Genomic DNA, 23,053 nt, shown 5'->3' on the forward strand with positions numbered 1-23,053 from the left:
GCTGCTCCCGCCCTCCGCTGCCCCCCTTCCCCCCTGGGCCCAGCCAAAAGCTTTGTGTTTCTCAAGCGCCCAACAAGTACCAGCCATCAGGTTTCCCCCGCAACTAATGGGCAAGAAATTCCAGAGTTGAGAAGGAACAAAAATAAGGACACCCAACCCTCAATACCAAGGTGATGGGGTCTAATGTATGTTTTGGCAGACCGACCACTTAAAAAAGGGAGGTGAAATCTTTGGCCTGTATTGGCGATGTTGTTCAGTGGGACTAGAGAAGTGTATCTGGCACTGGTGAGACCACATCTTGAGTGCGGTGTCCAGTTCTGGGCCCCTCAATTCAGGTAGGTGTTGGAGTGAGTCCAGAGAAGGGCAACAAAGCTGAGAAAGGGTCTGGAGAATGAGCCATATGAGAAATGGGTGAGGGAGCTGGGGTTGTTTAGCTTGAAGAAAAGGAGGTTGTAGCCAGGTGGGGGTCAGCCTCTTTTCTCAGGCTACCAGTAATGGGACAAGAGGACATAATCTTAAGATGGGCCAGGGTAGTTTTAGATTGGACATTAGGAAGAATTTCTTCACAGAAGGGGTGATTAGACATTGTAATGGGCTGCCCAGGGAGATGGTTGAGTCACTGTCTCTGGAGGTACTTGATGAAACACTGGACATGACACTCAGTGCTATGGTCTTGTCAACATGGTAGTGTTTTGTTATAGGTTGGACTTGAGGATCTCAAAGGTCTTTTCCAACCTAACTGATTTTTTTGTGATTCTGTTTGTCTGATCCTGGGCCAGTGCTGTGAAGGCAAAGTTACTGCAGTGAAGGTAGCATGTGGGATCAGAAATAAGATGGTTGGGGCAGAGAGCTGCAGGGCACCCAGCAAGCAGTTATTGGTCTGCAGCATGGTTCCCTAGACATGTACTGAAGAAAATGTAATTTTCTTTGGTTTTGAAAAACAGTCATTTATGTAAAACTTGTGGGCACATCTGTCGTGTGTGTTAGGGCACTTTGTGTGTTAGTAGGTCTTCAGTGCAGTGCTGTATGTACTTTTGTCAGCCTGTCAGTAAGTCAGGGTCTGTTAGTAATTGCTATGACCTAATTATTTTGGTTTTGTATTCTAGGATGATCATTAAGACAGAGAATTAGATTGCTTTTAAAATAGAGCATTTCAATTTATATCCTACTTATACATGCCACGGAGTACAAACTTGTGTTTCCTTCAGCTCTTCATGGTGAGTTTCCTCTGGAATCCTAAGACTTATCCTGCCTAAATTCATTGATGTGGAGAGAGGAACTCCTCCTCTTTCCCTCTTTGAAGCTGGTCTAAAAATAGAAAAGGGTTTCATTAAAATTAATTGTGGGTTTGGAAAAACTAATAGCACAAGCAAGTTCCTGAAAGAGGATACCCAAAGTATCCTAGCGTGAGAGCTGCTGCACGTTAAGGATGTGTTACTCAGCCTCCTTAACCTCCCACTTTTAAGGTGCTGCCAATTCCGCCCTCTCCTTGGTCTGGGCTCTCCTATAACCTAATTTATTCTTCACTCCTTCCTCTCTTTTTTTCTTTCTATAATCATCTTCAGCTTTCTTGCCTTTTTTTTTTTTTTTTTTTTTTTTTTTTAGCAAATGCACTGGGTGGTGCAATTGAACAAGGTCAAACTCAACAAAAAAGACACCTATATCCTGATAGAAGTTTGCCAATGTGTTTAGCATCTGTATAGTTTGGAAAAGAAACTGTGTATAAAGGTTAACCCTGCTAGCAGAGTTCCATATACATAGTTACAATCCTAAGGAAATGAGATCCTATAGTGAATCTAAACCCTTGCACTTTTCAGAATGTCATTTGTGACATACTTTGGCTAATTTTGAATGCCCCAGGAGAGGCAGCAAACATAAAGCTTTTAAACAAGGGAGTCAGGATATCTTGATAATATAAACAGAAAAGGAGTTGTATGAACTACTAATAAACAGTGAAGCCTAAGGTGAATGTTTGTCTTGAAACTTTATAATGATGCTTTTGCTATTGACTTCAGTAAGCAAATAGTCATTACACTGCAGATAATGAGCCAAAAAATCCATCTTGTGTTTCTTGACACCTTGAAAGAGATAAAAGTTTTCAGCTCCTAGTGCTCCGGCAGCTGATTTTCTTAAAGGTACTACTTGCCTCCTTACAAACTAACTGACTGAAGAGGAGCTATTGGGCAGTTTTGCAAGAATTACTTCCTTATGGAAAAAAACCAAAAGGTAGTCGTGCCCAAATTTAGCAATAACCCAACTCACACTACTGTGTCCCGGAGTATTTTAATTCTACTGCCGCCAACAAATTCTTCACATCGTTGTCCTAAATTCCACCCGCGTGTCAGCTGAACTTTGATTCAGATAATGTTTAAAGTCGGACGCTGGTGGACGCCCTCTAGGTGTGCACGGAAACGTGAGGTGGTAGGAAAAGGGCTTAGCGGTGCCACAGCCGGGACAAGCCATTGACGCCGGGCGATGCCACCGCTGATGCAGGAGGCGATCGCTGGCGGGGCTTGAGGCCGGGTTAGGGCAGCGCGGCGCTTGCTGCTGCCGGGAAACCGAAATAGAAACCGGCGCCGGGGCCGCCCCGGTCCCCCGCCCTCGGCCAGGGGCGGGCGGTGCTACCTGCGCCCTTCCCCGCCCCCGGGAGTTCGGGAGTTCCCCGCGGGACCCGGCGGAGCGGCGCGGGCTGCGGGCGGACGGGCGGCGCGGGCTCTCCCGGAGGGTGAGCGGGGCCGGGGCCGGCAGGGCAGGGGGAGCGCCGGCAGAGCCCCGGCGGGATGGAGCGCGGCGGGACGGGGCTGTGCTGCCGGCCGGAGGCGGCCCTGGTGCCTGGCTGGGGCCGCAGCGCTGGCGCGGGCAGGTCCCCGGCTGCCCTCGGCCTCCCGAGCTGCTTCGTGTGCCGGGAGAGCCGCCGGGGCTGCGGCACCTGCGCTGTCCCCGGGGGCTGCAGGGCAGGAAGGGGCTGGGGCTGGGGCTGGGCTCACGGCTTTCTTATTCCAAGTGAATATGTGAAATGTTGCCGAAATTGAAATTGTTGATACTTCTTCCTTAACAGTAGAGTTTTTTATCAGAGGGATTGTGTTTTCTCAAGGCCTGTCGATAAGTTTTCTTAAAAGTAAATAAGGACTTTTTAAAATTTGTAGTGTGAAGTCATTTGTCACCTAGACCAGAAAATTATTCTATAAAAGCAGCACAAAAGATCTTTATTATGGGCCTATGATTGTATTGAGCCAATCTATGCAGTTTGTGGCTAGCTTTCTTTTGGGAAGGAGTGTTGAGGGTTTTTGTTAGTGTGGTTTTGGTTTTAAAATTTTATTTTTATTGTAGTTTTTGTTCAATTTTTTTCCATCGTTGATTCTTGACGCACAAAAAATCCCACAGGGGCTCAGAAGTCTGTTATCCAGTTACTCTTACTTAATATGATGGATATAAGGTTGGTCTCTGGCAGCACACTTCTTAGGCAAAAGGGGTTGAAAAGCTATGCAGAGAATAGAGAAATAAACCTTTGGCTTACAAATTACTCATGTGATGATGTTGAAATATTGGCAAAACTGGAGAAAGAGTCTTGTGCTTTAGCAACTGACTTAAGTGCTTACATGGAGTTTTATTTTTCCACTGCAGGTAAACCAGTTTTTCAGCTGAGAATCTAGTTAAAGCATAATTAGTAATGTCTTTTCTTCATGCACCTAGATTATATAGGATTATTTAGAATACTACATGACTGCCCACCACTGATACTAGTACAGAATTTCAGGGATAAATACATTTACATTTCCTGTAGGGGAAAGATAATACTAAATTGCTGATAATTTTTAAAATCAGCTTTTATAGTCTAGGCACTGCTTTTATTGTGTAAATATTTGGTGCTTAGACTTTGCTAGATGTAGGGAAAAAGAAAATCATTTAGGTTGTAAAAGACCTGTAAAATTATAAAGTCCAACCCAGCACTATCAAACCCACCACTAAACAGTGTGACATCTACATGTATTTAAATCCCAGCTGGGATGGTGATTCCACCACTTCCCTGGGCAGCCTGTATTTGACAACTCTTTCAGAGAAGAAATTTTTCCCTTGTAACCAACCTCTCCTGGCACAACTTGAGGCCATTTCCCTTTGTCCCATCACTTATTATTTGAGATGAGAGCCCAGCTCCCACCTCACTACCTCTTCCTTTCAGGTAGTTGTAAAGGTGAAGGATTTGCAGCTTTTCTCAGGCACTAAAAGCACAGAACTGAAAATATGCAGGTTATAGTCACTTCTTCATGTTATTCAGAGCTTTTTGGATAGTAGTGAAACTGCCAAGAGTATTTTAAGTATTGTGTTCTAGTCTGGGACCATTTTGAGGAACAGAGCAGAGTTGGCACTTCCAGAAAGCTACATTTGGTCTAATCTGTACAGATGCTTTGTGTGTGAAAATGCTGTCAGAGAATAAATTAGTTTAAGTGTGGTACGTATTTGTCTTTATCCACAAAAGACAAGAGCATCTAGAGTCTCATGTTTTTCTTCAGAAAGTCCCTCAGGACTAGTTTGTAACTGTACCTGATTTTACACATGAGGTCTCTTGGTTCCTTTTATGACAGCACCGTTTCTTTTCTTTTGAACCTGACTAATTCAGCACCAAAAAAAACCCCAAAAACAAACAAAAAAACCCCAAAAAACACAACCCCCCCAAAAAAACACCAAACAATGAATAGAAGTCCTGCTCTGGGGAAGGATAGAAATCTCATTTCTGTTAAAAAGTAACCACGTTCAGGCTTTGTTAACAGCCTATAGCTTGGTCATGGAGCAAGCTGAGGTGATAGGGGCTAGAAAACACCCACAGCATCTTTCCCCAATCAAGTAGTGCTATTGACCACAAAGTTTCCAACCTGGCTGTCCTAATGCTGGGGGTGTGGGTTGATTAGGGCTGGATGAACTGGTGTAGAGTGCTGGTGAAAGTTGCTGTGCCTGTCTTTGGGGAACAGGGGGGCACAGTACTACTCTGCCATCATCACTCACGGGGTTTGGGTCTGAATTTGAAAAGGAACAGGCACTCTGCGTTTTTTGGTGCTGCATCTGCTGTCCTGTCCTGCCTTTTGAATTTTCAGCATGTGGTCTGACCTCTTTGCCAGCTGAGACACGTCATTTTACTTGGTTTTCTTCACATTAGAACTGACGTAAATACTCTAACCCATGAGAAATATGTGCCACAAAGCTTCTACGTCCTTGTGGTGAGGGTAAGAAAGATAGTGATCATAACCAGAAACTGTACCTGCTCCATGGCCTCTGGGGACCGAGTCTGCTGCTTGTCCTTGAGATAAGGTTTTGTTTGCTGCTTTTTTTTTTAAAGTGTCTTTTTGCCTAGTTGTTATCTTTTGCCCAAAATAGATGGTGCAGTGGGTTACAAAAATGGGAAATGAGAGCTCTCTAAAGAGGGCATGCAGTAGTCAGTTCTGCTAAAGGAAATGGAGGTCCTATTCTTTGCTTAAGCGAGCATGAGATAGAGAGAATAAAACTCGGGACCTAGCCATGGAAAAACTATTTTTCACTACTACTTGGAAATCTGGATGATACAGTGGTTTGATTCTTTCTTGAGTTGTCATCTCTTTCTGCAGAAAAATCCCCTGTTATCTCAGCCTTATGATTACTAGCTCTTCTTTCCATGAAGCAAATGATATATATGAGTACAAACCTGTCCTTCTGCTTGAGCTGGTATGCAATGGCTTTATTTGTTTTGCTTTTTTTAATAGACTGCCACAGAACACTGTGAAATTATCATCAGTGGTAAATACGGGTTCAGAAAAACATGATGACTTCAGGGATTCTATTGAGACGTTTTTAAATGGTCTTGAGTGATGTAATCAGGTTAAATACAAGGTAAGTGCTCTAGACGTTTATGTATTGGAAGTTATTTGTGTCAGTATTTTAATGACTGACCATGCATGTGTTTTTAACTTGAATATGTAACTCTCTGGAATAGAAAGGGACTTTTTAGGAAGGTGAACCCAGCTTGGTGTAAATCCATTCCAGCAAAATAGTTGCAATAGTAACCTTAAAAGTTACTGGTAGGATTAGTGGGAACAGAACAAACTGCTGGAAAACACTTCAAAAGCTCATTGCTTTTATGATAGCTCAGTTTCTAACTTTCTTCTGAAAGTCAGGGTGAAAATTTCAGTTCAAGTCTAGTTCTGACCAGTTATTTGCAAAAAATATGGCTTTTGTATCTCAGGTGGCAACAATTGTGCTGTGTACAATGATACTAACAGATGCCTATTACTCATGGAATGACCTTGCTTGGGACCTTTCCTTCTTTCTGAATACATCACAGAAATTGTCAATACAAACTTAGACATAAACTGAGAATGTTCATATCTCTCTTTGTCGTTCTTTCCAAACAATGAATTCCTTTGTATTGAGGGTGCTCCTTCATTTTTGCATATCTATCACAGTGGTGTATTTTTACTGTACCTGTTCCTCATAGGAAAAGCTTTATCATAGTAAATTCCAAGAGTGAATGACAGGAGAGGTTAACTAGTAACTTCTAAATAAATTTCACTAGCAAATATTTATCCATTTTGTCTTCGCCCAGGATCCTAATTTAGATTTTATTCATAATACAAGTCATTAATTTTAAATCTTAACTGTATAATGGTGAGCTGCTGATGACTCTGATAACTCCTTTTCATTCTTACTTTGCTAAAACAAATTTCAGTGAAAAGTGTTTTCAAGTTTGTTTCTTTTTTTTTCCAGAAGTGATTTTGCAAAGTGGACAGTAATGGAGTATATGAGCACAGGTAGTGATAGCAAAGAGGAGATTGACTTATTGCTAGCTGATCTAAATATGTCTGAGGTGATAGCCATCATGGAAAACCATTATCCAGGTGAAGACATTGCAGTCTATGAAGACAACTTAATTACAATGTGTGAAGAGGCAAATCAAAACGATGAACGTGCAGAATCATTACTGTTTTGTGAAAGGGAGGTCTCTTTGATGTCCTCCGTCAAATACGGGACTGTGGAAGACCTGCTTGCTTTTGCAAATCAGGTTTCTAACACTGCAAAACAATTTAAAGGATGCAGACAACAGGAATCTGGAATCCTCTTGAATATGGTATGTCTGTTTTACTTTTAATTACTTTGTCGTTTCATACTGAATGTCATTTCATAGACCTTAGGAATTAGAAGTTTTTAATGATTCTAAATAAAGATTGGTTCCAGGAGTAACAGGCTGTGGTTTCCTGTGCAACCCTGGGGCTGGAAGGGGTCTCTAAACCTATCAAGTCTAACCCCTGCAGTCTCAGGCAGCTATGGAGAAAAGTTTGTTTTTCAGCAGAATCCACTCTGTTATCTCCTAGTATCCCTGGAGGTTAGAAAACATTTCCCAGTATTGAATACAAACTTGAGACAAGCAGTCAAAAAGTAAAATCTACAACTCGTTTTGTCCTTTCAGTACTTAAAAGGGGCTTATAAAATCGACAACTTGTATAAAAAAGAGCGGGAATGACTTTTTATAAGGTCATGTAGTGATAGGAAGGAGGAATGATTTTAAACTGAAAGTGCAGAGATTTATTTACTCTGAGGGTGGTAAGGCTCTGAAACAGACTGTATAGAGGAACTGTGGGTGCCCCATCCCTAGAAGTGTTCACGGCCAGGTTGGATGGGGCCCTGAGCAACCTGACCTAGGGGGTGACATCCCTTCCCACAGTAGGGGAATTGCAACTAGCTGATCTTTTAAGGTCCCTTCCAACCAAAGCCTATCTATGATTCTATGAATTATGATGATTTACAGGTCTGGGAAACAGTAAGAGTATTCTAGTACCTTGTGTTCATACATTCATTATGAACATTCATTATGCAAACTTCCAAAAATAAATATCTAGGATCTAATGATATAGTTCCTAAATTTGCTCTATCTGCACAAAATGTCAACAGTAGTAATGTAAGGAGAAAAAACACATACTATCAAGTGTGATTTTAAGAGTTAAAATATTATGTAATATCTCACACTGCTGAATTCAAGTATATACATGTGTTGTTTTGAGATGTTAATTTTTTCCTTAAAATTGTTAGTTTTCTACAAGCATCTCTAGATATTAGTGTCATTAAACTTTTGTTTAAGATCAGTTGCTGTGGGAACAATGAATGTTGCAACGGAATTCTGTTTATGTATGTTGGTATTGCTGCAGTATTTTTAAGATGTTCAATATCCATAATCTTAAATATCTTGCATATGAAATATATTTTAGATATATTACTATATATATTATATATACTACATATTTAAATGTCTTGCATATGATATATATTTCATATGAAGTCTATTTTATATGTGAACACTGAGTGCTTGAGGCTTGCTTGTTACTCAGGGTGTTGCTTTATTCTGATTTGGAGGGAGCATTGCAGTATCGCAAAACAATCACTTTCCAAATCTGTAACATTGAAATGACACTTAGTGATATTAAATATTTCTATACTTAGGGTCAACACTGTTCTACATGCTCATGGTTGTTTTGCTTGCATATTGGTTCTACAGATACATACAATTGGTATGAACTATTAGGTGCACGTGATCCTGTTATGCAACTGAGGGTTGGAGGCAGGGCATTCCCTTTGGATGCATTTCAGTAGGTATTACAGATATTTCTCTGTAAATATCTACAGCATTTTGGTTAGGGTCAGGAGTGTTTCTGATTGCCTGGTGACCCCCCCTGACTGCACTGTGGCTTGCATCACAAAGGGTCTTGAAGTGCACAAGCTGGATTTCTTTCAGTTAAAACTGAATTGAAAGATGCATGGCATCCACAGAAATATGTTCACAGGGTCAAGCTAGGAGCTAGTCCTAAAATTCTCCTGAAAACATGGCGTGGTGGTTGTCGCTATCTTGCTCTGCAAATCAGCTCTGCTCGGCATCTCTTCCTTTCCAGGATAAAGTGTAACCCATATGGATTAGTCTCAACACTTTGAAATGCAGAAGTAGGCAAGCAAGATGTCCAGATTGCTTTACTCTGGCTCCAATAAATAGAAGGAAGACTTGTTCTCTCTATCTTAAGCAGAATACTTTTTATTAAAGGACAGCCCCCCATATCCCCTTGGCCAAAGGTTAAGAACTTATATGCCTCAGATTTAGGAACTTAGAAGAATTAATTTATTTCATGTAGGTACAAATCACAAATGACAGTTTTAGCAGTCAAGAAGATACTTTCCTAATTGAAAAGCATAAAGGTAGATTAAGAATAAAAGATTATAGTTCTGTCTTAAATAGAAATGTAAGCCAAATAACCTTCCTGGTCCGCTGCTATCTTAGAAAGGGTATCTGAAGAGCTGAGTATTTGAGGCCCTGTGACAGGTATGAAATGATAAATATCCTTGATGTGATTTACATATCTTCAGGAATCTTGAAAAAGTAGCAGTAAGGAGATTAATGATATTCCAGATACTGGCTGAAATAATTAGAAGCATATTAATAGGAAATATTATTAATTTTGTAGCTGAGAGACTGAAGAAGCAACATCAGAGATCGAGCAGTACTCACATGACTGTAGTTAGGTGTTTGGTTTCTCTCTGTCACGTGCAGAGGGAGGGAGCTGTTTGGGAGAAAGATTTAGAGCAAGATACTGACTTAGGTGCCTGGAATCCCCTCCTTGCCTAGCTGGTCATAGAGAAGAACCAAAGCTCCCAACATTACCCACCTAGAGAGGCAATGTTACTCCCACTCTTCTTTTTAAACTGTGGTATAAAACTAGAGGAAAGTAGCTGGTAAAATCACGGCAGGCTTCTTTGACCTTCTACTGAGCAGCAGAAACTCCAATACACAATGGAAAATTAAACTCCTAGCAGTACATGTGATATTAGGAAATGCTGAAACTCTTGCTCACATTGTATAAGATAACCTGTGAGTAACAGGTATGTGGCATAACAAGATTACAGGAAGGACAAACATGTGCAGGTAAATCTAATAACGAGAGGTAGGTAATTTCATTAACCCAGCTGCTGTTGTTGTTGTTTCAAAACAATTAATTGCAACTTACACTTCATAAGTTAGTCACTGAAGAGAATCGTGGATGCCTGAGCTGTGAATGAATGCCACACCTCACATGCTGTTCTCATTTGGCATTACTAAATAAAGACTGCTAAGCAGATCGTGTGCATCATACACATAAGTGATATTTTTTTTTCCAGTATATGCATAAAATTAATTAGATTTGAAGTACTTTTAACTTCACTGTGTTTTTTTATTATTCATTTAACTCTACAGATCACACCCAAGAACGGGCGCTATCAAATTGACTCAGATGTTCTCCTGTTTCCATGGAAGTTGACTTACAGGAATATTGGTTCTGATTTTATTCCTCGGGGAGCTTTTGGGAAAGTGTACTTAGCCCAAGACAGAGAAACCAAGAAACGAATGGCATGCAAACTGGTATGTTAGTTCAGTAGTTTTATCTCTGAGCAAATATTGTATAACATACTACTTACAGTATATTTTCAAATATGTCTGCATCAAATTCCACTGTTGGCTGATGATCATCTTGGTTTTGCTGGCCTAAACAAGGTGGGGAAAATGCACACCACTGTTAGCTTGTTTTAATTTTTTGGCTCTAAAGCTGCAAATGTCTCATCATTTTGAAAGTACCTAGAAGTGTGTGTAACTGGCATGTGGGGTGTGGTGCAGAGTAGATTTTCTACTTGTCCTGCTGTGGTAAAATATTGGTGTGAGATCCTGTCCCTGCTGAATGTGGAGCAAAACCCTGCTGCTGCAGAAGTTTTAGGCTCTTGTCCTTTAACTGAGGTGCTTAGACTTCAGTTTTCTTTACTCCAGTGATATTAAGAACTGAGAATTCAGTATGTGCAACTCTGTGTTTTATGCACTGATGGAGTTAAGGTTGTGAGATGCCTCAAAAGAACTGCTGAGCACTGCCCTACTTTTATGCAAGCCAACATTTTCTTCCAGCTATTCCATTTAACATACTATTTTGAATTGAGCAGTAAATATTCGGTGCCAGTAAAAGCTCAGTTGGGATGACAACAGTTGCTCTATATCCCCCAGCTCATGAATAAGTACCTGTATTAATTCTGTGTGTGAAAGAGTTGGGCAGGCAGCTGTATGTCCTTCCCTTGCAGCCAGGGTGTCCACAAGGGGACAGATTGTTAGCTGCTCCTGCATAACCCACTGCAGAATTAAGTATACTAATGTTTCTGAAAATGCAAACAGTATTTTTCACTGAAATCAATGAGCCTCTTCTCTAGTTCACAGACATGGGTCCAAGGGAAGAAAACTAAACAGAGCAGTAGTAGCTTTTCGGTGTGTAAGCAAACTGCTTTTATTGTCTCAGCAATCTGCCATCAGTACTTTTTAAAGAAATACCGTGCTGCTGGTGCTCCTTTCAAAGCAGGTTTCATTTCTTGTAAGCCATAAACCAGTGCTGATAAGGACTGAATTGAGGTCATTAATGGGCCTGAGCACTGCAAGCACCGATCCACCTGTCAGGTGGGTGTGTAGTTCTGGTAGTGCAGATGAGTGCACAAAGCTAATGGAAAAAGCAGTGGGAATTTTATCTCCTTCACCAGGAAGTTTGCATAAAGCTTTTGCGTAATCACTGGATTTTGACGGGAATAACTCTTGCTACATTGCTTTTTCTGGAAGATCGCACTTTTTATTTGGGCACAATTCCAAAATATCTCTCAACTTTTAACAGGATGTCTCTCAGCTGCAAAGGAAGACAAGTCACAGGAGCAAAGTAAAGCTCATTATTTTAAGAAGTGGATACAAGTGCTATACTTCCTTATTTTCTGTTAATGTATAGGATAATTAGTGTCCACATGGATAACTTGTTTTTATTATGGATAACTGTGGTTTTGTTTCAATGTCCTAGGTCCCAGTGGAACAGTTCAAACCATCGGATGTTGAAATACAGGCATGTTTCCGTCATGAAAACATTGCTGAATTATACGGCGCTATTTTGTGGGATGAGACGATCCATCTCTTCATGGAAGCTGGAGAGGGAGGATCTGTCATGGAAAAGCTGGAGAGCTGCGGTCCTATGAGAGAGTTTGAAATCATTTGGGTGACAAAGCATATTCTGAAAGGACTTGACTTTCTCCACTCGAAGAGGATTATCCACCATGATATCAAACGTACGTCTGTGTGATTCCTTGGGGTGCTTTCTGGTCCTGGCTGGGCTGGGGCCCTGGTGGAGTCCCTGGGACTGAGCTGGGGCACGTAGCCTTACATTTCTGAGTGGGAGGGATGGATAATGCCTAACAAATGGCAAGGACAGGTTCTGGAGATAACAGTTATTTACACTATTTATTAATTCACTCCAGCAGAGAGGGTAATTAGAAAGTCGTAGATCCTATGCCATTCATGAGCAACTCAATTTAAATAAAAAGCTAAAGATTGAACTTATCAGTCTGTGTTCAGCCAAAGTTTCCTGCTTTCAAAATAAATTCATCCTGAATGTTTCCATGCTCACCTTCAACTCACACCTTCTTTTAGATTCTACATTTTTACATATCATTTACATTTTTACATATTCTTTGAGACACTTTGGAAGTAAATACATAATTTGTGCTGCTTTTTTCTTTCAACAAGTACAGCAAATTTATATATATATAAAGTATTTTATACATATTATATATATTTAATATCTAAAATATATTTGATATATTTAATATATTTTAATATTTATAAAATATAAATATACTTTAATAAAAATTTGCTTTTAAAAAAATGGATATTTACATGTATAAATAATAAAACATTGATGTTAAGTCTAAATTAAATATACTAATATTAAATTGCTTTAAAATTTAATTTTCATGTGTTGCATTTAAATTAGTATTAAATGTTGTTCCTCCCAGTACCACCTCAGCCCACAGATAATCTCTGTGAGTTTATTTAGCTAAACTTGAGGGCTGAACGTAGAAATATTCAGACTGAAGCATTACAATAGTTCACAGAAGATGATTGTTAGAAACTGCTAAATTTTTATTTCAGTCTTGCATTTTCAGTTTTTGGTTTTTTTTTAATTTGGTATGGGTCAGTAGTTTAGATGTAAGCCTTTGAGATTCTGACAGCTACAAAACTGCTTATTTTTTCCCTTAATTTTTCTTTCTTATTTGTAGTAGGAGTCTTTCCAATGGGTTTATTTTAAATGGCACTAACAAAAACATTATTTAAACAATCTAAAAGCCAAACCAGCCCAAAGCCTACTACATCCAGGTAGTAAATAGTAGAACCAGCCCATTGTGAATGTGGTGGATATGAGTGTGTTCCGCTTTTCCCAGCCTTTTCCTGTGTTGGTGCAGGGCAGATGATGAGGCAGAGGTTGCCTGGGGCAGACGTGGTTGTCCAGAGGTGCAGGGGGTGAGCCCTGACCATGCTCCTGCCTGTTGGGTACCAGGGGTGAGCTGAGTACTCCAGGACCGAGGGGGACCCATGCCCACTGCCTGGCAAGGCAACCTCCACGCAGGGAGCAGTGTGTGTTTTCCCTCCCCAGGTAGAATCAATAGAAAAGAATGTTTCCCAAAACCTCTGATTATTTCTTCACTCTATCTGCTGCTTTTGAGCTGCAATTAAGTCTGTTCTGCTGATACAGAAGATGAAGATTTTATTGAGAGGGAAAAAATGTACTGAGCAAATAGGAGGAGGACATTCTGGTTCTTGGGAGGTGTTCAGTGTTACCACTCATTTTAACCCTTGGTTGGAGAGCAGTTAAATCATCAGGCTGTTTGGTGGGGGGAGCTTCAGTCCAAAATCAGCTGCAGCTGGGACTGGTATGATCCCAGGCAGGCAGCAGATCCTGCTGCACTGTGGCAGTGTGGTCCTTTGCAGCATCTGTTATGGGGTGTTTAAAATCCATATCTTCAAAGTTATCCCTAAAATTAGAGATTTATGTAGTCTTTAGTGTTGGTAAGGAGGCAGCTGTGTGAAGCATTGCTGCAGGAATCAGAACTGCTGAAATCAAGTCAGTCCTCTCACTGGGTGGTCATGGTAGGCACTGTCAAGGTGGAAAATGGCCCACAGTTTCCTGTAAGAGAAATGTGTTTCTGTTGTGTAACTTGGAGACTTCATTTTACTACATCTTCTGAAACAGCAAACAATTTCTCAAGGCTCACACTGAGCACTACATTCTTAAATGTTTGATCAGAAATACAGCTGCAAACAAAGCCTCTGAGTACAAAGTTGTGCCTTAGGCAGAGTTCTATGAAGGAAAGTAAATTAAGCTCCTAGATGCTACTGCAGTTAAGAGGGAGTTTGAAATGCTCATTCTTCTATTACTTTTACGGCTATTGTCTGTCCTGTATTGTCCTGCTGAGCTGCCCTCATTGACCGGTGCAGGTGACTGGTGTGGCTGCTGTGGAGGCACCCTCGTTACCCTTTGTTTCTGTCTTCACTTAAAAGAAAAACTTACTGGTGTTATAAACAATTGTGCTGTTTATAGCCAGAGCTGCACAGCACAATCTCCACCTTGGAGACCATTAAACATCTTCAGTGCCCTGTGCTGTGGTGCCTACCAATCTTCTACCTACCTCCTTTTCCCTCAGCCTTTTCCTCTCTCTCATATTTTCTTTTAATTTTGAGCTAAAAAAATGACCAAACATTGATTCTTTTACGTAAACCAGTCCAGTTTGATTTTTAATATATTGTTTAAAATGAACCAAATCATTACCAGACCTATTTTGTCTAGAAGGTTATTTGCTGTAGAGAGTGGCTGTGCTAATCCCTCTCCCTTTGCAGGCTAGCATCTGAATGAAACAGGAGTATTGTAAATAAATACCAAACGTGCCAGACACTTAAATTATGTAATTTTTGTTTTTCTTTTAGCAAGCAACATTGTCTTTATGTCAACTAAGGCTGTTTTGGTCGATTTTGGCCTAAGTGTTCAAATGACTGAAGACATTTACTATCCCAAAGACCTTAGAGGAACAGAGGTAAGAAGCTGAAAGGGCAAAAGGCTTTATATTGCGTTAGTCCTATGGCTGTGGTGTTTAGGCTCAAATTTGAAGCTGAGGGTTTAGAAGCATGGGTAAAATAGTTGCTATAAAACCTATAAAAAAGTTGCAAACATTAATGGAGTCTCAATTATATTTTTATTTTCAACTTGCTGAACTTTGAAAGCTGTGTCACTTTCTCTGCAGTCCCATTTGTTAGCAATTATGAAGTCAAACAGTACTCCGAGGAGGGTTGTTCGCAGTGTTTCAGCTGCTGGTCAGAGACACTTCAAACAGGAATTTGTTCTTTGCTGTAGCAAAGATTTCTTCTGAGATACTCACTATAGACTGTATATATATTTATCTGTATGTATATAGTGTGCTCAACACCGTACTTTGATTCCTCCTTCAAAACCACAGAAATTACGGATGTCTGGGTTTCATCCCTTAGCCCTTCTAAGCTCCGTTCCCCATCTACATGTCACCCTTTGGTTCTTCACAGGTTGTGCATGGCACGGTTCACAGTTATCTGGTAAAATTGCTCAGACATTACAGTGATAGAGGTGGGGTCATTTTAAATGTTCTCAGTAACTTTGAGATTCTGCACACCACTAGGGCTGCATTCCTGCTGAGGGGTTTCCAGGGCTGGAGTTTTAGCAAACAACCAAGCAGCAACAATGAGCTTGGATAGCTGCTGCAGATGTGGCATTTGTGTTTCCTGTGTCTGGAGGAGATTGTTTACAGGAAATACTTTAGCTGAAATGTTGGCACTTATCCTTTTAATAGTCTTCCACGTGTATAAAGAGGAGATCTTTGTGTAACTGACAAAAAACATTTCACTTTTAGAAGAGTAGGATAAACCAAGATTCCACAGAAGGTCAGGTTCATTTGTTTATTTTTTCAAGATAATTGAGAAAACACTTGAATATTTGTTTTCAACGTCTTTCTAGTCAGGGGAATTAAAAGCTTAAAATTCTTGCTGAACTGGAAGCAGCATGCTTTCTGCCATGCTTCATGTGTGAGCTTTGTGGGGTTTTTACTTTGGTTTGGGGTTTTTTGTTTGTTCAAGGGGGTTTTGCATGCTGTTAATGCGAATAAGAACAATGGTAGGTATGAGTTGGTAGGGTATTTCCCAGTGATGGAGATGTGTATAAACAGGAAATTTCCATAATTGTGGAGCAGACTGGTGAGGATGCACTTCTGGGTCTTGGAGGACAGGCCAAGGTTGTGTTAGTAAGAACAAGTGAAAAGTGAAAACACTTCAGTGTTTTCACTTTGCTGAGCGAAAAACACTTAGTTCTTCATTTAATAGGAGGAAAATGTTTCCACACACTTTAACACCTGCAGTCCTGTCCTCAGGAAGCTGATAGTTCCCCCAACCCTGAAATATGGACATGTTTGGTGTTTGCTGTCTCAGGGAAGCAGCAATCCTGCCGCAGCATCACAGCCAGAAGTGAGGTTGGAGAGACAGCACTGGGAAGAGAGATTTTCAGATACCAGTGAAAGACTTGCAGGCTAATGTTCCTGATGCTTCCTATAGGTTTTTCAGCTCAGTCTTCATTCTAGGCCTCTTCCTCTCCACAGTGCCTAATGTTCACCCACAAATACCCTTTATAGTCTGGCTTTCTTGATTTTCTTTTTTTTTTTTTTTTCAAAGTAAGATCTTAACTCTCCAAAGTCCCTTTGAGTTTTGCACCCTGAATTATGGAGCCTTAAGAAGTGGTGCAGTTGTCGTGCTGTTCCTGCATGTAATTGTGCAACCCCTGTTTGGGGCTCTGTCACTGCCAGGCAGCACTGTGCCTGTGAACTGCCTGGTTTTTCTTACATCTGGTGTTGGCAGGGACTTGTGTCCTTGAGGGAAGTAGCAGGTGGAGTAACCTTTGTCCTGTGTATGTTTTCTGGGAGTTAGGATTTTTATTCACTTCTCTAGCACAGAAAGTCTGAATGTAGTGAATCTTCTTTGTGTTTATAAAAATGAGTAGTTATGATTCTGGGTGACAGGATTGAAAGATAAATTTTGTTTAGATGGTGTAGTGTGAAAAAAACTGGTGCTGCTTCTTTTGTGTACAAGTCATGCAGAACATTAAACTGTGGTTATGAAACTGCTCTGCAGGAAATACTTTTTCTAGGCAGTTGCTACTCTTTCTGTTATGCTTCTGCCACTTTGTTAAAATATGTAAGCTTCAGTTACAACCATTTGAGGGTAAAAAGTTGTCTGCAAAAGTTTATTGAGTGTGGAAGGTATGATTCATTTTCAGGAATGCTAAACTAAAACTAGTGCAGCATGAAGAGGGGACTGGTTCTTAGCTGGGCTGTGACACTGGTCTGACTGGCAGGCAAGTGCCAGCCCACGAGTCAGAAGGAATAAGAATGGGAAGTTATGCATAGCTTGAGCTGCCTGCTTTGGTGACAGCAGTCTGAAATCAGAGCTTCAGAGCCCATTTTTGATTTTTGTCCCTGTGCAGTCAAGGTGCATCTTGACCATTTTCTCACCTTAACTGGAGACAGGAGCTTGTGCCAACATTCTTTCTTGAAGCAGCTGCTTTTTGCTTATGTAGGTTTCACTCAAGTTGCACTTTATTTGCCAAACACTTCTTTTTACCAAATTAGAACTTTTCTCCTTATGAGACTTAAAGGTGGAGGGTGCAGATGCACTGATTCTCTCTTAGCCCTGAGGAAAGCAATGGATAAGTCAGTAACAGCTGCAGACACCTGCTGAGGCTTTGCACACACTTTCAATTACAAGTTCTATTTGCAGATATGGAATGTAATTTACTAGGAACTATTCCTTGGAATTTGCGTGAGCCCTACAGCCGTTCTCAATCTGTGGCAATAAGCAATCAAACCATGTGGTGATGACTTAACTTCCTGCCCTTGTGTCAGTTAATGGCTTTTAATGTGATTCTTTGTGTCAGGATAACTTGAACTAATTAAAGTTTGTTTGAATTCTTTAGAGGGAAATTGGGTGAGGGAAAAGTAGAAACCAGAAGCAAATATGGTAGCTTGCTAGCCTGCTGTGCTGTGGGCTGTGCCCATGTGATGTTGAAACCCACTCCCCGGGCCAGTGGTGATGGCAGAGCTGTGCAGGGTGTGCCTCCTGCATCCTGCCTGGCTGCCTCTCCTCTGGCTGCACTCCGAGCTGCCTGTTGCTGGCAGGAGCTTCCAAGATCCTTCTTCAGACTCTTGGCAAATTCAAATGTTTCTTGGCAAATGAAATGTTTGGAAGGAAACTATTTTGGTTTCCATCAGGAAAGATCAGAATTTTTGGTTTGGAAAAAGGTTAGAAGAGGGCTTCTTGTCTTCATAGCTGCTTTGAGGATAATCTGATGGAAAGGGCACCTAATTTTTAATTTATGCATTGCCTAGACCTGGCCTATTCCTCATCATCACATTTTTCAGGATAATGCTCCAACATGGAGCTTACTGAATAAGAAGGAGGAGGCAAGAAGAGTAAAGAAGACAGGAAGGAATATATCTGCTGTTTCTGCTCAGAAGGGTTGTGTAGTATTCTGTGTAACAGGGGTCTGAGGAGTGGGCTGCTACCCCCATCAGGGTGGCTGTCAGTACAGTTCATCCTCTCTAGCTCATGCCCAGCCATTGTTCAAGCAGAATGGAGTAGTCCCAGCAGTGCCCCACTAAACAAACTGGCAATTCAGGCACCTGCTTTTGCTGTGAAAGGGATGGGGCTTCTGCTACTGTGAACAAGGCAGAGCCATGGCTTGAACCTCAGCCTCTCACAGCTCAGCTAAGGCCCACAGCCACTGAGCTGAGGCCTGTCTGAGGAGGGCAAGCCTGGAATATGAGTTTGTCCAGGTACTGTCTCTTTGGCTGTACTCATGCAGAACAGAACAATCTTATTTCCCAAATGGTGCTTGCAGGTACTAGTGGGATGCATCCCTTCTGATGGGTTGTTTTCAGGATCACAAAATGGTAATTAAGTTTCTTTGGTTTGTTTTCCCCCGTTGAGTAATCTTTTTCTTTTTTTAACTATTTTTCACAGATTTACATGAGCCCTGAAGTTATCCTTTGCAGAGGCCACACAACAAAAGCAGACATCTACAGCATGGGAGCTACTATAATTCATATGCAAACAGGCATCCCACCCTGGGTGAACAGATACCCTCGTTCTGCATATCCATCCTACCTCTATATTGTAAGTGTCCTTAGCAGAGCCAGTTCACTATCAGTTGAAGGGTTTCCTGTGCTCTTGTTGGGAAAGCTCCAGTCATACAAAAACTATCAAAATATTTGTCGGAGAGATGATATCATCCTTTTTGCTTCAGGGGAGGGAGGGAGGGAAGAAGTGGGTTTTGATCATTTAGGGGAAGACAGAGACTGAGCTGGAGTTGTCTCTGTGATTTGTGTTTCAATTTACAGGCCTTGGGTTTACTAGAAGGACAGGGTTAGATCAGTGTGAGACTTGATTGAAACAATCTGTCTTCTACTTGTCTGTTTTGCTTAGAAGTTGCAGATAAAAACCGGAGCCTTGGCAGATATGATTCTCTGATTCATCCAGTGTGGTACAGAAATCTGGTGAATTTGCATTGCACTGGATTTTAGGCTTACTCAAAGTTTCTTTGAGTTTTTAAGCTTATTATAAAATCTGAATTTTAAAAAGTGGATTTTGTGTAGTTGCATGTTCTGTTCTAGTTGATCCACCCTACTTAGGGAGGTGATGAGTCCTGATTGGGGAATTCCTAGACAATTCATGTGATTATCCGTGACTTCCTCTTCCACTGTTCTTGGAATAACGGTTTCCATGGTCTTTTTCATTCCAACAGATACACAAGCAAGCTCCCCCCTTAGAGGATATTGCTGAGGACTGCAGCACTTCCATGAGAGAATTGCTAGAAGCAGCTCTGGACAGGAATCCTAATCACAGGCTGTCTGCAGCAGACTTACTGAAACACGAAGCCTTACACCCACCCCCAGAAGAGCAGCCGCGGTGCCAGAGTCTGGACTCGGCGTTGTTTGAAAGGAAAAGACTGCTCGCGAGGAAGGATCTGCAGCTGCCAGAAAATATTACAGGTAATGGGATCAGGCTCACTTGCCTTGTGCTTTGTAGGCTTTACTTTGTGTCAAATCTTGATTTGAATGAGTGGTAAGGAGCCAACGAAACTCAAAACACATCTGAGAAGTGACCGATGAAAATCCCAATCAGATGAGATCACACCCCGAGGTCATTAAGTGATCTGTTAAACGCCCATTGACTTCAATGGACAGGAATTTAGCCTGAATTCTACGGGGCTCTGGAAGGTCTGGCTCTTGGAAAAGCCGTGGCAATCATTGCGGGCACTTCATGAAGTATAGATTGTTCTCCCAAATGGACTCAATTTGCCACTGTACTGGAGATGTTTTATAGACACTCTTGATTTGTAAACAATGACAAAGTCCAACAGACACCAACAAATCAAACACTCTTTGCCTTTTTAAGGAAAACACACACACAAAACTATAACTAATGTTGCTGAGTGTCAGCAGTACAAACCCCTTGTTTCAAAACCAAGAATGACTGTGGGACAGAATGCTGTTTTCCTTGTGCATTAGTAAGTGCTTAATGAAGGATAATACACCAGCTAGGTAGGAAACAGCCCTTTCAAGCCTAAGCGAGATTTAGTGCCAGCAACCTGCCAACAGGCTTCAAAATGCTTTTCTTTTACTTACCAAATACATTTGGAGAGTTCTGACAAAAGACATTGAAAGACTCTTCCCAGACAAGTGGTTTATTTAATTGGGATAAGTATTTCGAAATATATTTGTGCAAAGTTTTGGGTGCTGTAATGCATAACTGTTGCAACAAATTCACTGATAATATCAGTCACAGTTTTTAAATTTAGAATGGCCTTGTACCTTCTGGATTTTGCCTTGGGGGTGCATAATCCTTTGACCAGCTCAGACCATCTGAATCAGTTCTTTTGAAAATGAAAAGAATATTTGACCATTAAACTTGGACTTTATTATAGGTGCTTGAGATTCCAAGGCACTCATTATACAAGTATTCAGGGGAATTCTGCCACTGCAAACCCAATCTATCTTTTCAGACCTTGATTTAAAAGGAATGAAAAATCTGAAACTGATGGTCCTGTATTTGTTCTCTATTGTCACACCCAGACAAAGATGATGTCATGTGTTTAGATGAAAATTTCCCTATGAGGAAGCAGAATTCTCAGATGGCAGAAAGTTAGCAGATTTTTTTCTTGCACCAAATTCTCCTCCAGCACTTTAGCTCAGAGGATGAGAAAGCTCTGCCTAGCTATCCCTGCTGATGAAGACTTTTTTAAAGTAGTTGACTACACTTGCTGTTTTCAGTCGCAAAGTATTTTGCTTTCTTTGTCCTAGAGTTGTGGGTTTGTTTGTTAGATTTTATTTGAGGTTTGATTTATGTTGTATTTTAAAATTTTCTAAGCCACAGATTAGTAAGATTAAAAAATAGGCCAAATATTCCAGTAATACCTACAAACATGAAAATGAACTGAAATAGCTATTTGTGCAGAAATGACATGGTTTCTCTGTTTTCTTTTTAGATTCCTCATTGTGTAATGGGAGCATGGAGGAGTCGGATCTGCTAAAGAGACAAAGATCACTCTACATAGACCTTGGAGCTCTAGCTGGTTACTTCAATATTGTTAGGGGACCACCAGCCTTAGAATATGACTGACTCAGTAACATTTTGTGTTGATGGGTCAGAAATGGACCTCTACCTCTTAAAACTTGATTTTAAGACTTGATTTTCCAATTTGTACATAAAATTATTGCCATTATAGGCTGTCAAATGTGAATAGTGTTTAATTGCACAGATGATTAAGCTAAACCCTCAGGGGCTCTGATAAGCTGATCCCAAGCAGTGATGTTTGTGTGTCTGCTGGTTGACCAACAAGAAGATGGCAAAAGGAGCACTGCTGGGAATGTCTTAATCCAGGATATCTTCCTGTGCTGGGCCTTGCACTTTTGTAAAACTTGTAATATATGCTTGCACATAATGTCAGGAAAAAATATAACTGAGCATGTGGGCTGTAAGATTCAGTCTCTCTGAGCTGTCCTTAGAGAAAACCTTCCTGCTACCCCTCTCAAAAAAAAAAAAAAAAAAAAGAAACCCTTTATTTAAACAGTCAAAGGCTGGTTCAGTCTTGTTCTTTCTTTAAGACTTGGTCAGTCTCTAGTCATTCTTAATGAAAATCAGGGCCCCCATTAGCTGAGCTAATTTCTATCAGCTGTCCGTGGAGTTAGGTTATCACTTGTTTACAGATGTGTTTTCACTTTGCATCTTCCCTGGGCAGTGGGAGCTAAGCAGGAAGCTGTCCCCTTCTCTGTGGGTTGAGGGACTCTTCTTCTGGCAGTATCAGTTAGCTTTGGGATTTGCACAGCAAGTTGGCCCTGACAAAGTATGACAGTGACTCCAACTCTTTCCTATGTTACAACTACTGCAAGGGTATCTATGATCATTTTCAAGTGTAGATCAAATGTTATTCCCTATTGGTAATAGTGGGCAGGCTCCAAACTCTTGCTTTTTTATACTTAAAAATTGTACACATGTATAATTGCTGTGAGTGCTGCGGTTTGGAAAGCGTGTCATTAGTGACAAGCAGTGTTTATGTTCCTATGGAAATGGAATTATATTGTTCTTGCTGTGCCTCATACATTTGAAACATGATGTTTTGGATGATAGTAAAACTATGTAAACTGCATAGTTCTGTACATCCCATGGGATGAGAACGTAAACTTTTATAAAACTCTTTCTGATGCTTAGGATGACTCTTTATAAGCATTTGTGTTAAATGGCATACTGTGTATGTTGTACACTGAATCTTTTCTAAAGCACAGTCTCTTTTTCATGTCTGTTATTTAATGCTGCTCCTTTCTAACACATGATCTTAAACAGATGATTTCTAGTTTGATACTGATATGGTCAAATGAATAAATCCAGCTCAGTGCCTTGAGATATGGTTGTTCTTCCTTCATCTTCAAAAACAGCGTGGGGCTGCAGCTGCATTTGGGCCAACACCCCCTACCATGGTCCAGGTACCCTACAGGCATCATTCCACTTATTGGGAAGTAGGATGAAGGTGATTGTTGATTGGACTCTGGTAATAGATGCTAAGTATTTCTGGAAAAATCTCCTTCTCATACCCCAACATTC

General features: G+C 40.8%; 1 protein-coding gene across 1 annotated transcript; it reads left to right on the forward strand.

The window, feature by feature from the left end:
* Positions 1–2,433: 2,433 nt before the first annotated feature.
* Positions 2,434–22,847, forward strand: MAP3K8 (mitogen-activated protein kinase kinase kinase 8). The gene is made up of 9 exons (XM_058833614.1): positions 2,434–2,725; positions 5,733–5,859; positions 6,733–7,093; positions 10,238–10,402; positions 11,856–12,117; positions 14,810–14,916; positions 18,917–19,069; positions 19,698–19,944; positions 21,441–22,847. Exons 2-9 carry the CDS (start codon positions 5,825–5,827, stop codon positions 21,572–21,574), a joined length of 1,464 nt encoding a protein of 487 aa, XP_058689597.1. The 5' UTR covers positions 2,434–2,725; positions 5,733–5,824; the 3' UTR covers positions 21,575–22,847.
* The last annotated feature ends 206 nt before the right edge of the window (positions 22,848–23,053 follow it).

Source organism: Poecile atricapillus, chromosome 2 (assembly GCF_030490865.1).
Source record: "Poecile atricapillus isolate bPoeAtr1 chromosome 2, bPoeAtr1.hap1, whole genome shotgun sequence".
NCBI classification, from domain to species: Eukaryota; Metazoa; Chordata; class Aves; order Passeriformes; family Paridae; genus Poecile; species Poecile atricapillus.

What these genes read in the sequence shown, in the direction of transcription:
- MAP3K8 (XM_058833614.1), top strand. Translation starts at nt 5,825, where the DNA reads ATGGTCTTGAGTGATGTAATCAGGTTAAATACAAG. An exon ending in TATCCACCATGATATCAAAC is followed by an intron (nt 12,118 to 14,809) that starts GTACGTCTGTGT and finishes TTTTTCTTTTAG; the next exon opens with CAAGCAACATTGTCTTTATG. An exon ending in AAGACCTTAGAGGAACAGAG is followed by an intron (nt 14,917 to 18,916) that starts GTAAGAAGCTGA and finishes TATTTTTCACAG; the next exon opens with ATTTACATGAGCCCTGAAGT.